Source organism: Ceratina calcarata, unplaced genomic scaffold (assembly GCF_001652005.2).
Source record: "Ceratina calcarata isolate Rehan_Ccalc_2016 unplaced genomic scaffold, ASM165200v1 scaffold125.2, whole genome shotgun sequence".
NCBI classification, from domain to species: Eukaryota; Metazoa; Arthropoda; class Insecta; order Hymenoptera; family Apidae; genus Ceratina; species Ceratina calcarata.
The window spans coordinates 5281-17635 of NW_017133516.1; the positions used below are offsets into that span (position 1 = coordinate 5281).

At 40.7% G+C, this 12355-nt stretch overlaps 1 protein-coding gene across 1 annotated transcript in view; it reads left to right on the plus strand.

Annotated features, from left to right (window-relative positions):
• Positions 1-313: 313 nt before the first annotated feature.
• Positions 314-12355, plus strand: part of LOC108627337 (myb-like protein AA) — a gene marked incomplete at its 5' end in the record, with an annotated part of 20345 nt that continues 8303 nt past the window's right edge. Inside the window, 8 exons of the mRNA XM_018028532.2 lie at positions 314-515; positions 732-1992; positions 2189-3122; positions 3583-3956; positions 4124-4274; positions 4355-4583; positions 4762-4927; positions 8630-8759. Of these exons, the coding sequence (XP_017884021.2) occupies positions 314-515; positions 732-1992; positions 2189-3122; positions 3583-3956; positions 4124-4274; positions 4355-4583; positions 4762-4927; positions 8630-8759 (3447 nt within the window). The remainder of the gene's footprint in view (positions 516-731; positions 1993-2188; positions 3123-3582; positions 3957-4123; positions 4275-4354; positions 4584-4761; positions 4928-8629; positions 8760-12355) is intronic.

Sequence of the window (12355 nt, forward strand, 5' to 3'; positions counted from 1 at the left end):
GGGAAAGAGAGTTTCGGCACTATTCTCAGATACAGCGTTCCTCCACTTCAACTTATTTTTAAGACTCCCCTTGTTTTGATTTGTTAGATCCTTAAAATTACCCCATGTAAGATTTATATTAATTAAACACGTAAATATGTGATCGGACATGATACATTTCGTGTTCCTTTTTTTATTAAATTAAATGACCATTACAATAAATGACCCAATTTCTGTTCGCGTCACAATTTCCATTCAATGGCTAATAGAATAGAAAAAAGAGCCAGTATCACTTACTGTATATCTATGACATGATTTTGGTTTCATTAATAAGGTGAACACATGGTTTTTGTTTCCCATAGGTAAATTAACCCTCGGATCAAGCCGGGATGCGGATATTTCTGTCGTTGGTACCGGCGTCGAGCCCGTTCACTGTGCGATCGAAAACAATAACGGCGTGGTCACTCTTCACCCCATAAATGGTATCACGGCGGTCGATGGTGTGCCAATAAATTCGCCAGTCAGACTCGCTCAAGGTAAGACCTTGACTCAAATACGGACGATCAAGACTCACCGCGAAATTCCTATCCATTATCGTCTTTCAAATTTTTATTTCAATACAAGAAGTCAGTAAAAAACATCCTATAGTAAACTCATGCAATAATAATGTCATTATTTCTGTTTACTCATGAAGAAAGTTCGATTCAATCTGTCTTCGCAAAAAGATTTTACACGCGGATTTCTCGTTCCAGGTTGCATGCTTTCGATCGGACGATCAAACTACATGCGTTTCAACCATCCGGCCGAGGCGAAGCAATTACGTTCGGTGGCCCCGCACTCAAGAATCTCGATGGCGCCTATAAGCTTTTCACTGCCGGAGACCCAGCAACAGGAGAACTATCACCTGGAGAGGAAGCCACCAGTGGCTCCCCGAAAGTCGCCACGTAACTCCTGTTCGGACGACGAGATCGGTTTTCTCGGGAAACTGACGAAATTCGAGATGCTGGCGAAGCAAAGCAGGAACAACTGCGTCTCGCCTAAGGTATTTCCAGCGGGAGCGGTCACCACGAACGTGCCGGCAGATCAGATCCTCGGCCACTCGAGATCCTCCAGTTTAATTTCGTTGAAGAACGGGAACAACAACTCGCCGTTACAGAATCTGACCAACTTAGAGAGGAGCCGGTCGAACACGCCGTCGTTCAATTCTTCGCCGCCTCATTTTCTGAACGCATCGTCGCCGGGCTTCATCTCCTCTTCCCCGCAGCACTGCGACGAAAACCGGCAAAGACAGGAAGTCCGGACGCCCAGCAGATGCAACACGCCTAATCTCCAATACCAAAACACGTCCACTCCGAATCACAATCAGATACAAATGTATTCTACAGCAGAATCGTACTTGAAAACGTACAAACCGTACTACCGGGATTCGAACAACGATAACAACGTGATCGCGTCGAGGAACAATCAGGACCTGATGTCCCGCAGCTTCACCTGTCAACGATCCAACGACTTGGACGAGTTGACCGCGAGAGATTTCGACATGAGTCAAAGCTTGATCGTGACGAAGACCATGACCACCGAGTATCTGCAGTTAGAGAAATTCGGCTCGAATCCCAACATCTGTAACAGCCCCAACAACGGTAATTTCTGTGGTTTGAGGAACGTCTCGCAGAATTTCGGCTCGAACCCAAACATAAAGAGGATACAACCGCCGAGTCCGGCGTTCAATCGCAATCCTCAGAAGTATAACGAACAGAAACGAAGTGTGGGACGCGTGAAGAGTCCGACGCCAAGCACCGGGAGCGGTTGCTCGCTGGAGGAGCTCAGGGAGAGGCAGATTGACGCGGAGAACAAACGGCGGGAGGCGGAGAACAAGAGGAAACAGGCGCAGGAGGAGAGGCTGCGGGAGCAGGAGGTCGAGAGGCAAGAGAAAATGAGGCTGGAGGAGATTCTAGCCATGTGCGCTGAGTACGAGAGGCAGAGTACCATGGACAAACCGAGGCAGCCTAACAGGTAAATTATTTGCTACGTTTGCCTCTCCTCTTTTGACTTTCTTCATAATTGCTGTGTTTTACGGTGGAGTACCTCGAGTAAGGATTTTGAAATCTGACGTGTGTAAAGAGTACTTAAATTTCATAAGTCCTGCGCTCTCAAATCAAGTTGTGAAAACATTCGAGATACTAATGAATATCGTATTTTTATTTTGCAGGATTAAAACGAATGGCTCGCTGCCGCGCGACAAGCGCCTCGGTTACAGCTCGCCTTTCGACAGTCCAAAAAGCTTATCGAAGAACCAGCCGCACTTCTCGTTCGACACAACAAAACAAGCGAACTCAGCGTCATACGAGAACGTGTGCGTGCAAAATTCGAAGATGGTATTCCAAAACGGCAACTCGCCTAGCAACCGTAGAAATCAAACTGACGCGAAGGACTATTCGCTCGTGACCACGCCAAATAGTAACAATAATAATAATAACAACAGTAATAACAACAATAACAATCACGCAGGGTGGCTAAACGTTCATGGCAACGGGGACCATAGTTTTTCTAGCTCGATCTCGCAAGCTCGTAGCTCGAGCTACGAGAACGCGACGATTGACGGTAGTTTAACGATGAACAACAATAGTGGCAACTACTCGCAGTTAATCGAGAAGGATAATAGTTACGGGACGATCCAGTTGAACGGGACTAGGATCAATGGGCAATCGGGTAAAGGCGCGCGGAAGTACGAGAACGGGAACGTGAGCTTGTACGAGAACGTGGCCGTGAACGGTGCGCAAAACAACAATCAAAACAATCATTCCATGCCAAAGAAGAACGGCCAGCTGTCGAACTCGTGCGACATGATCGAGAACAAGCTGGCCATATCGAACGACGACCTCCTAGAGGCTATCGAGCAGCTTTCGATGCTGTCGAAATCCAAAGAGATCTGCACGATACCGAAGAAGAACAACACGGAGAAGGACAATGCGAAATCGAACGAGGCTAAGGCCGACAAGGAAAGGAAGGAGCTCGAGGAGGAAGACAGGAAGAAATACATCGAGTTCCTTCAGAACGAGAAGCTGCACATCCTTGGTAATATGGACGTCCTAAAAAGGAGCGTCGCTGATATTGAGATACAGGAAGAGGAGATCAGCAGAGAGGTCAGTGACTTCTCTTTCTTAAATCGTATATTATATCAGGTACAATAATTGATTTTTGAGGAGATTAGATCGGTAATATAAAAAATAATCTACAGAGCATTATCAAAGTGTTTCAATTTTTCGTCCGATCGATACTTTAGTCTGTGCGGCACGAGAAGCAAAACATAGTTCCTCCACAGTCGAGCCTTATCCTCTTATCTAAGTTTGACTTTTTTGCATTTCGCGACGAGATAAGACTCTGTGCCCTACGTTCTTCGTTCCATAATCGTCCTCAGTCATATTCTATCGTTCGTGCATCGAGCATACGTATCAGAAATGAAGAGAATCATTTTCTTCTTTTCCAAATTTAAATCTAGACGAAACTTGGAAGAGCATACGCAAATATCAAGGGTATATTCTTTTATGTTTCAATTAAAAAATTCTTTCTAATTCGATTTGAACTTGATATTTTGGAAAACAGTTAGAACTGGAGAAAGCGCTGCTGTCTGCGGAATACGAGTCGGAATCGTTGAAACTGAGTCAGGACGAGGGCGAGAAGATCAAAGTGCAGATGCGAATAAACGAACTCGAGAGGCAGATGGCCGAGGACAACACCAGCCAGGCGAATTTGCAAGCGGAGGCCAGGCAGAGAGTTCAAAGGGCTCAGCAGGCTTGCAATCGTTTGGAAGAGGAATTGGCGAACTGCACGGACGAAACGATGCAACAGAACATTAGCGAGAAGCTTATGGCTCAGCAGGACGTCCTCGAGTCGGAGAGGAAGGCCTTCGAGGATCTGGAGTTCCATCACCTGGAGGAGGAGGCCAGCAAACTGGCTACTAGGGAAGAATTACAAAGGTATTTTCTTCAATTATAATATAATAGAGTTAAGACCTAAATTTCTTTTATAATTTCTTACACCGTATTTTATAATCTACCTTAAGTGACAAAATATTTTAGCATTTTTCCTCAAACATACTACGTTTATTTCTTCTTATTTACAATCGTATATTTGTCTGTTTCAGATATTTGAGTGAACTGACAGCCAAGATAGAAACGAGGAAGGCTCGTATGAGTCATCTGGAGTCGCAGAGATCCGAAGTGAAGAGCTCCGCGACCAAAGATGCAAGGAGTCTCGAGAGACAAAAGTTGACGCATTTGAAACGGTTGGAAGAAGTCAGTAAATTTACCGCTCCTCGGAAATAATATAAATATCATTTTTCATACGTTTAATTTTGTTTCGTTTTGACTCGCAGGGTCGAAACCGAGTTAGAGCGATCAACGACGAGCTGAGAAAGTTGGCACAGAATTCTTGCAGCGAGAACAGCGAAGAGAAACGGTCTCCCAGCAGGGAGGACTTCGACAGGATCTCCAGGGTCACCACCGACTCTCCCATTGTGAACAATCAGGGCAGCTTGGGCAGAAAGACTATCGAATCACTCAAAGAGATCGAGAGAAATCGGCAGCTTCATTTAGCGAAACAAGGTAAAAAGCCTTATAGATTCAATCTACAGTAATTTTCAATTATGGCACGTTGAGAAAAATACTTTATTGACTAGAACATCTCATATGATTTACTATGTTCCTTTTATTAAATAATTCTTCTAATAAATTTATAACGAATGAACAGAGACTTATTAAAATTCTTGTCCTATCGTTACAGGCAGCCAAGTAATTTCGGAAGAGCGACGACGAGTGGAGGAATTGAAACGGAGGGTACAGGACGAGGTTCGTTCGCAGTGGGAGGAAAGGAAGATGAACTGCACCTCTTTCAACAGCGTGGAATCCGGCGAGGAGTCATCCAGTTATTCAACAGGCCCAACGGAAAGGTAAGATTAATTTATCTTTACGAATCTTTTTCAAGTGTTCAACGTATGGAGAAATTATTCGCAGCATAGAAAAGTGTTATCACTATGTAGGTATAGAAAGAACAGAAGGTTTACAATGAATTTTGAATTACATTTACGTTGTTTTAAATATAAAAATTAATATTTACATAAAACACATAGTATATTATTAATTGATAAATAAACTTAATTTTTATTAACTGATTAATCCTGTAGGATTTTGATTATCGAATATTTCTTAAAGAATACAGAAGAGACATTTCCCGTCCTAAAATCAATTTTATCCGTTTTATTATTTATTTATTGCCTTGCATTCCGGATTTGCCAGACTTCCGTGTACATTTTCTTACATTTAAAGACTTTGCTTTAATCTAAACTCTATATTCCTTCGCTCACCAGCCCTGATCTGTCACCCTCTCGCTCTTCTTTATCTATGCTCTATTTATTAATAATACATAATGTTTATTAATTTCTTTGACATCGACGACCTGTTTTCATTTAATTCATTACAAAATCAATTAACGTAATGTACACGCTGTCTCGATACGGAGAACGCGGTTCTCCGTATGACACCCAATAGACCTTGCTTAATCACAAGTTCCTCGCCGTAAACGGGAACGTGTTACGCAAGAAGTGCGTCGCGTCTCTTTTAATCGTCCAGTTTCGCGAAACTGGAATCCCGCTGAGAGTAAAAGGTGTCACGTCGCGTCGCAGCCTTGACGCGTCCACGCGGCGAGAAAAGAGCGTCTCGGTCCGGCATGAAGAAGCGTCCGATTCCTGTTGATTGCCGACGATAAAACGTTTTATCAGGGGGACTCCGTTCCCTATAACGCGCGTTACTCGGACACGCGTTCGGGTGGGGTGTTATCAGGCGATACGGTATCTACCGCGGCGAGCTGCCTTTCCGCGGCTGACTAACGCGGCTGACACGTCGCTTTATTCCCGTTAATTGTGATGAAAGTGTCCAAGCCCTGAACAGTGAAACTGCGGGTGTTATCGAGAGATAAGATAGGCGTTTATAGATTTTAAAGAAGCCCACAGTGAAATCGTGTTATAAAGTGCAGGAATTATGTCATTTTTACTAACTACGTGATAGACCATAAAATACGTTTTACGTGAATATGAAATTATTAAAAGAAAGTCCTGGAAAATGTATGACGTTAAATTAATGGCAATGTCTACGTTATATAATTGAAGCTAGTACATTTGTAAATGTCAATGCTAGCAATTAACAATTCCTTTGTAAATGCAAGACCATGTTTGTGTTTGCGTAACACAGAAACCGACTTAACGTCTGCACTTAATTAGAGCTGACGGGCGAAGCGCGTGGATTAAGGAAATTAAAGCAGAAGCCTCCTAGGATGACTCGATAAGACTGACGTCGTTTCCACTGCGTAAAAAGGCTGGAAATAGATGAGACGTGTGTACAGAATGATTAGACGCGGTATATGAATTAACGAAACGATGGAACATGTCTAAGTGACAAGTGATGGACGTGGATTACAAACGTTTATTGTGGACAAAGTGAAAGCTGTGAATGAAGATCCTCGAAATTCCTCTTGGGCTGGGACGCACGTGGAAAGTAAGACGAGCCTTGGAAATGCACGATGCAATTACTATATACACACACCTCTGGCTGATAATGATTGAAAAATCGTGGAGCTTTAGTCATCGTCGTGTAAGAAAAATGTGAAATTTTACTAAACCCCACGATAAGATAAATAAGCGTTCGAGTGAAACGTACATAAATTTTATCAACGAGATTCGCGACAGGAAATACGAATAGAAATATTCGACGATTAAGTTGAGCGAATTGACTATAAAAATTGTAATATTGAAATAAAACCGGGAACGATCACAATGCATGTTGTTCCATGGTCTCGAGTGGATTGAGTGTTATAAACGCGGTTCGAATAATGCTTATTGAAGTAAATCGATGCACTGCTGAGATTGAAACAAACGGAGCTCGATGATCCCAGGTGGTGCAAAGACTGATTTATTCGACAGGTACTATTTGTGTCTCGCACTTCCTCAAGATTTGTCGAGTGAATAGAAAGTCTCGGGAATATTTCATAAAGTGATAAATCAAGGACAAGAGTACTTTAATAAACAGTGTGATATAATAAAAGAGGTAGAACGTAATTTTAAGTATAATGTATCAAGAATAAGTGGAAACGATAATATCGTTCAAGATTATTTCGAGTGGATAAGAGAAGTGAATTAACAATTCTATTATGAAAGACACTAATGGAAACTGAGATAGTAATGACACTTGAGTAACTCTCTAGTTTATTACTTAACCAGTAGTTTATTTTCATCTGAAGAAAGTGAAAGTGACTGACCTCTTGTAATACTATTTTGTGGTCATGAATCGTGTCCAATTATATTCTTCAATTTGACTCGTTGTCGAAAGAAATTTCATTAAAAATTGTACAAAGTGAAATCGTGCCGACCGAGGAGACTTCAAATATTTTTTTTTAAACAACCGTTAGAGGGTGTGTGAATTAAGGGGACGATAATGTGAGAATAATGAACGCGAGGGAGGTGGGTGCGTCTGTTTTGAACGAGGCTAGGCTCGGAGGGTGCAGTCTGATCACTTTCCTCACGAGCAATCGGCTGTACATCACCAGCAAGGACTGGCTCTGCGAGAACTGCTATCGGCCGTTAGAAAAACACACGCGTGCATTATATCGACGATACTTGTGAGTTTATAAAAAAAAAATTAAAACTAATTACATTTATTTCAATTATACAAAATTCTAATTATATCTGTGAAATAATTAAGTCTCCAAATTAATTTCAGTAGGTAAAACGAAATATAGAAACACGTATAGTACATAACTAAATGTGTACGATAAATCTTTAGAAACATAAGTCACGTTGCATTGTGTCTGTCCAATTTTGAATGTCACTATACAACGTGGTCCGTATTTCGCTATGCGAGATCCGGAGAACGGTTCGAGTGTCTCCTTTCTCTCAGCGGACAATGACTACGTGCACGGTGTACTCTCCAGGGAAAAACGAAAAAGATGACCCCGTTCTCGGGGTCAAGGACAGTGTTACCATAGCAACGGGTTCGGAAAGAGCATCGTCGTGCCGCGCGACGGGGTTTGAACATTGTAGAAAAGAATTAAATGCTATGCCGGTGGCACGAACCGAACCGGTCGACCGAAGTCGAGTCACTTTGTACTTGTTAGGTTTTAATAATACCTGCCGCGGCTATGGCCTCGCTGCTAGTGGCCGATCCACGCCGGCTAGAAGAAGAGCCTCTCGACGCCTTCCACTACGACCGGAGTTCTTTTCTTTCGACGGTGGTGCGTTGCGTAAGGCGAAAAACCGGTGATATCTCGACTCGATTGACGTGGATAACTCGAGGACGCCGTTTCCCACCTCCCCTCGTGTGGTCCTGCCCGTTTATTGCCGTCGCGAATTCATTGCCAGCTGTTCCGTTCCGACGATTTCGCATTCGGATATACTTCAACCTTGGAATTCTGTTTGACACTCTCGAATTCGGTGTAGCTACATAAAATACTGTTAGGGGATATCCGGAATTTCTGTTGACATAGTCTGTTGTGTAATTTTTAAGAACGAAATATAATATAAGTTATAGTAGTTATCAAATATAGTAATAAAAGCAAAATTTTTAAAAGTGGACAGTAAAAAAAAATCGCATCGCACTTTTAGCGGCAGCGGGAGCAGCGACAGCGCGGAGGGCGGAACCAGCGAGAAATTATCTCCTAGCAAACTTTCGGAACTCACGTCGCCCAGCCCTGGACCTTCGAACAATTCCTACAGTTTGCTCCAAAATGATAACGTGAGTATCTCGAGGATAAATAATCTGTTATTTAAGACGACAGTTTTTATCGGCTGTGCATTAAGAAAAGCGGAAACGTGCCATTACATAAAAGATACTCGGCTATAAATAGCTGGGTATATCCATTAAACGTTCTTTTCAAATGCAAACAAACTGTTGACCGTCGATTAATCTGGTACCGCGAGGATATTTTTTTTTTGTGGTCCAAGAAAAACATTTGATCAGCGGGAGGGAAACGCAACGTTTCCCGATTGGGAAATATGAACAGGTTCCTCGAATTCGCGGTCATTAAAGCCTGACGAGCCAGTTTAGACGATCGTGGCTCGAACGTGTTCCGCCGTGACACGCCGATTTCTCGCGACCGTGAAGCCGGGCCTGCGGCAAATCAGGGAAAACCGTCGGTTTCGTCCAGCTGCCAATGCTTTTACGTTTGACAAAATACACATGTGCATGAATCATTTCCGAACACAGAGCGTAAAAAATTGAATTCACGATTTAGATTTCATTTCTTAAAAAACACTGTGCAGGTTTCATCCTGTGAAACTCTGCGGGTTAGCAAAATATACAGAATTTGGGAAAACCTGGAAGTAAAGAAGTAATAAGAAGGTGAACTGTTTCTTATCAAATCAACATGTTGAATGCTACCAGCGAGCGTCGTTCGTATTTAAAATCCTATCGTTAAAAGGCAAACAAAAGTCGATGGCTATATTTATCTCTGGTGCTCCGCCGTGATGCCGATAAAAGTTCACCGATTAGTCATCCGTTCGATCTCCAGCCACTTTATAATTCAATTCGATTGGCGAGACACGCTCAAAATAAGTAATCGAGGAAATAATAAAGCAGGATATAAGAATTTAAAGAAATAACATTTGTTTCCTTATTATCAATTTAGAATGTAGGAATTTTGTTGAAGGTCTGATGTTTTTTATAATGGTTTAGGAAGGACTCATTTTAGAATTGAACATCTAAGGAAGAACCTAAGGAATCCGTTTTAACAAATTTATTACACTAAAAGATAATCATCGAGATCATTTATATACATTCGTTTATGAACTAATGTATAATTAAAGTTAAACTTAAGGATCCACACATCCACACACACACATGCAGGTTCGGTTCTCAAAATTTTTAAGAATTGTTTTTACTTTTCAGAAAATTTATATTTCATTTTCCCTCCTATTTTATTCATGTAGATCATAATTCCTATATTTTATAATTATAGCATCTTTAGAATTCTATTTTATAGTCAGAAAAAAAGCAAGAGGCTGAACGGTGAACGAGTTTCGCGTTAGAAAATATTGGAAGTAAAGAAATTGATTTATCACGTCGTAATTTAGCTCGATCGTTTTTTGCAGCCAGAATATTCACTTAGACAAGCTGATTTCAGTAATTACGACCGTCGACCGGTATACTTAACGCGTTCAATGATTTCATCCGGGCTCGAGTACCGAGGCTTACGTCTCAAATGAGACAAAGACGGATCTGAGATTGTAGCTCCAAGAAACTCATTTCGCAAGGAATTTGTAACGCACCCTGAGGGAAGCTTTCGTAGAATGTTCAGTATAACTTCTTGCACTCGCAGTTGCAATCATTTATTCCTGATGGGACTTCCATGAGTATAATATGAAATACACGTTGAATTTAAATGAATCAATTCCAGAAAATACTTGCTCACTCATACGAGTTATTACGGTTTTCTTTTATAAGTCTAGAGTTTTATTTTATTTATTTATCTGCAAGTTTATTGTAGGAATGGAAATCCAAGCCAATATGTAACCCTAATTGTGTTAGGGACACAATAAAAGCATTACTACTACTACTAATACAACTACTTGGTTTCTGGAATTAGTTTTTAAAAATCGATTTCGATTTGGGAATTGATTTTATCTCTTTCCCTTAGAAAAAGTCCTGTTTGCTGGCGACATACGAGATATGCAATTTGATAAACGCATCTGACTATCGAGGAACGTGAAATAGCAGTAAATATTTTGTTACATAGCTCTCTGGCTTTCGTCGCTTGTCATTACCAACAAATTGCGCGTGGCGGTTCTCTTCAAAAGCGCACATTAGCGCGCAAATGCGAGAGCTTGCATCAGAGGTTCGGCGTGTATAAGTACGTATTCGCGTGTATGTAATCGCAGCGTGTTTACGCGACTATCAAACGCTTCCGGAACCGAAGCCGAGGCGCGTCGTTTCAAGAATGCCGCTACAGAGTCGTCGAAGACAGGTTCCGAGCCCTAATGAACCGAAGAAGCTTGTTTTTCACATGTCGACTCGTTCATAATAAAGGAAACAGTTACAGAATTTATTAGACAGTCAGAAAAGTCTATACGTATGTGCTAATAATGTACACTTTGATGTTCGATCACGAGAATTTTATATTCTCTTCTCAGTTAAAAAGAAACTCATAAAGGAATACAAATTAAATAAATAATTAACTTCATCATTTCGATATAAATATTTTATTACAAATTGTGTGAGTGAAAGAAAAATTGGAAGATTAATGAAACAACTAATGTAAAATTATTTGTTTGGACTAAAGACGTTTTAGAAATTGAAGAAAAAAAAAAGAGAAAACCTGTTATCTATAATAGAGTAGGTAGCAAAATGTGAAACACAAACATCATGATTTGTGAAACAAGACTCGCTAAACAAGTTCTGCGACTAATAACATGAAAGGTAATCATAATTCTAAACGTCTTATTCTGTATCTCATCAAATCGTTCGAAACATCAACGAGCGGTCGCGTTTCCTTTAATGAAATCTCTCCTACTCACATAAAAAAGGCGTATTTATTAAAAACATTTGTCAACTATAAAACTATTCTCTAAACTAGCCACCCACTAGCTAGCATGTCACCTATATATTCATATTTTAACGCGGTGATCAAATGATCGTGACGCATGATTCGAGGAAGATGCAGTTCTTCCTAGGAAGATCGTACGACGTTGAGCTATTTTTTCCGTAACGACTGTCCCAATGAATCTCGTTCCGTGTACACAAGAGACCAGAGGAAAGCCTCGCTGTCATAACGAAATTCGTCAGAACAGAATTATTCTTCTTTATTTCAATCCATGCTCCATTTAACTTTCTGACAATTTTTAATTACAAGAGAAACAAAGATAGATTAAGTTTTATGGTATTTATGGAATGTCTCGGTTTTTATTTAAAGAACGGAATTTTATTATATCGTTAGTTTAGATCAGACTAACTTTCAGTGGTAATAATACGTGCTTTCGATCACGTAATTCACAAATATCCACACATTCTGGGGCAAACATTTTCGTCATTGGTCGTGTATTTTCGCGATACGCCCGTATCTAGGACTCGAGAGCATAAAATGTTGCATCTTCGAAACGACTTCCTCACGGGAATAGAAATCGACAAATAATCAGAACACAGAATTCGAATATAATTCTCTAGAATTTGTTATCCTCTTTTCAATTAAAGATGTATAGGCTATATACTTAAACAATGCTAGCATGTTGAATTTGTTATTATAGATTCCTATTACTATTGAAAAACTACCTTTAGCAAAATTTTAAATCAATTCATGGGTTTTTTGAGAAATTACAGTGACTTAAAATTTGTATGTA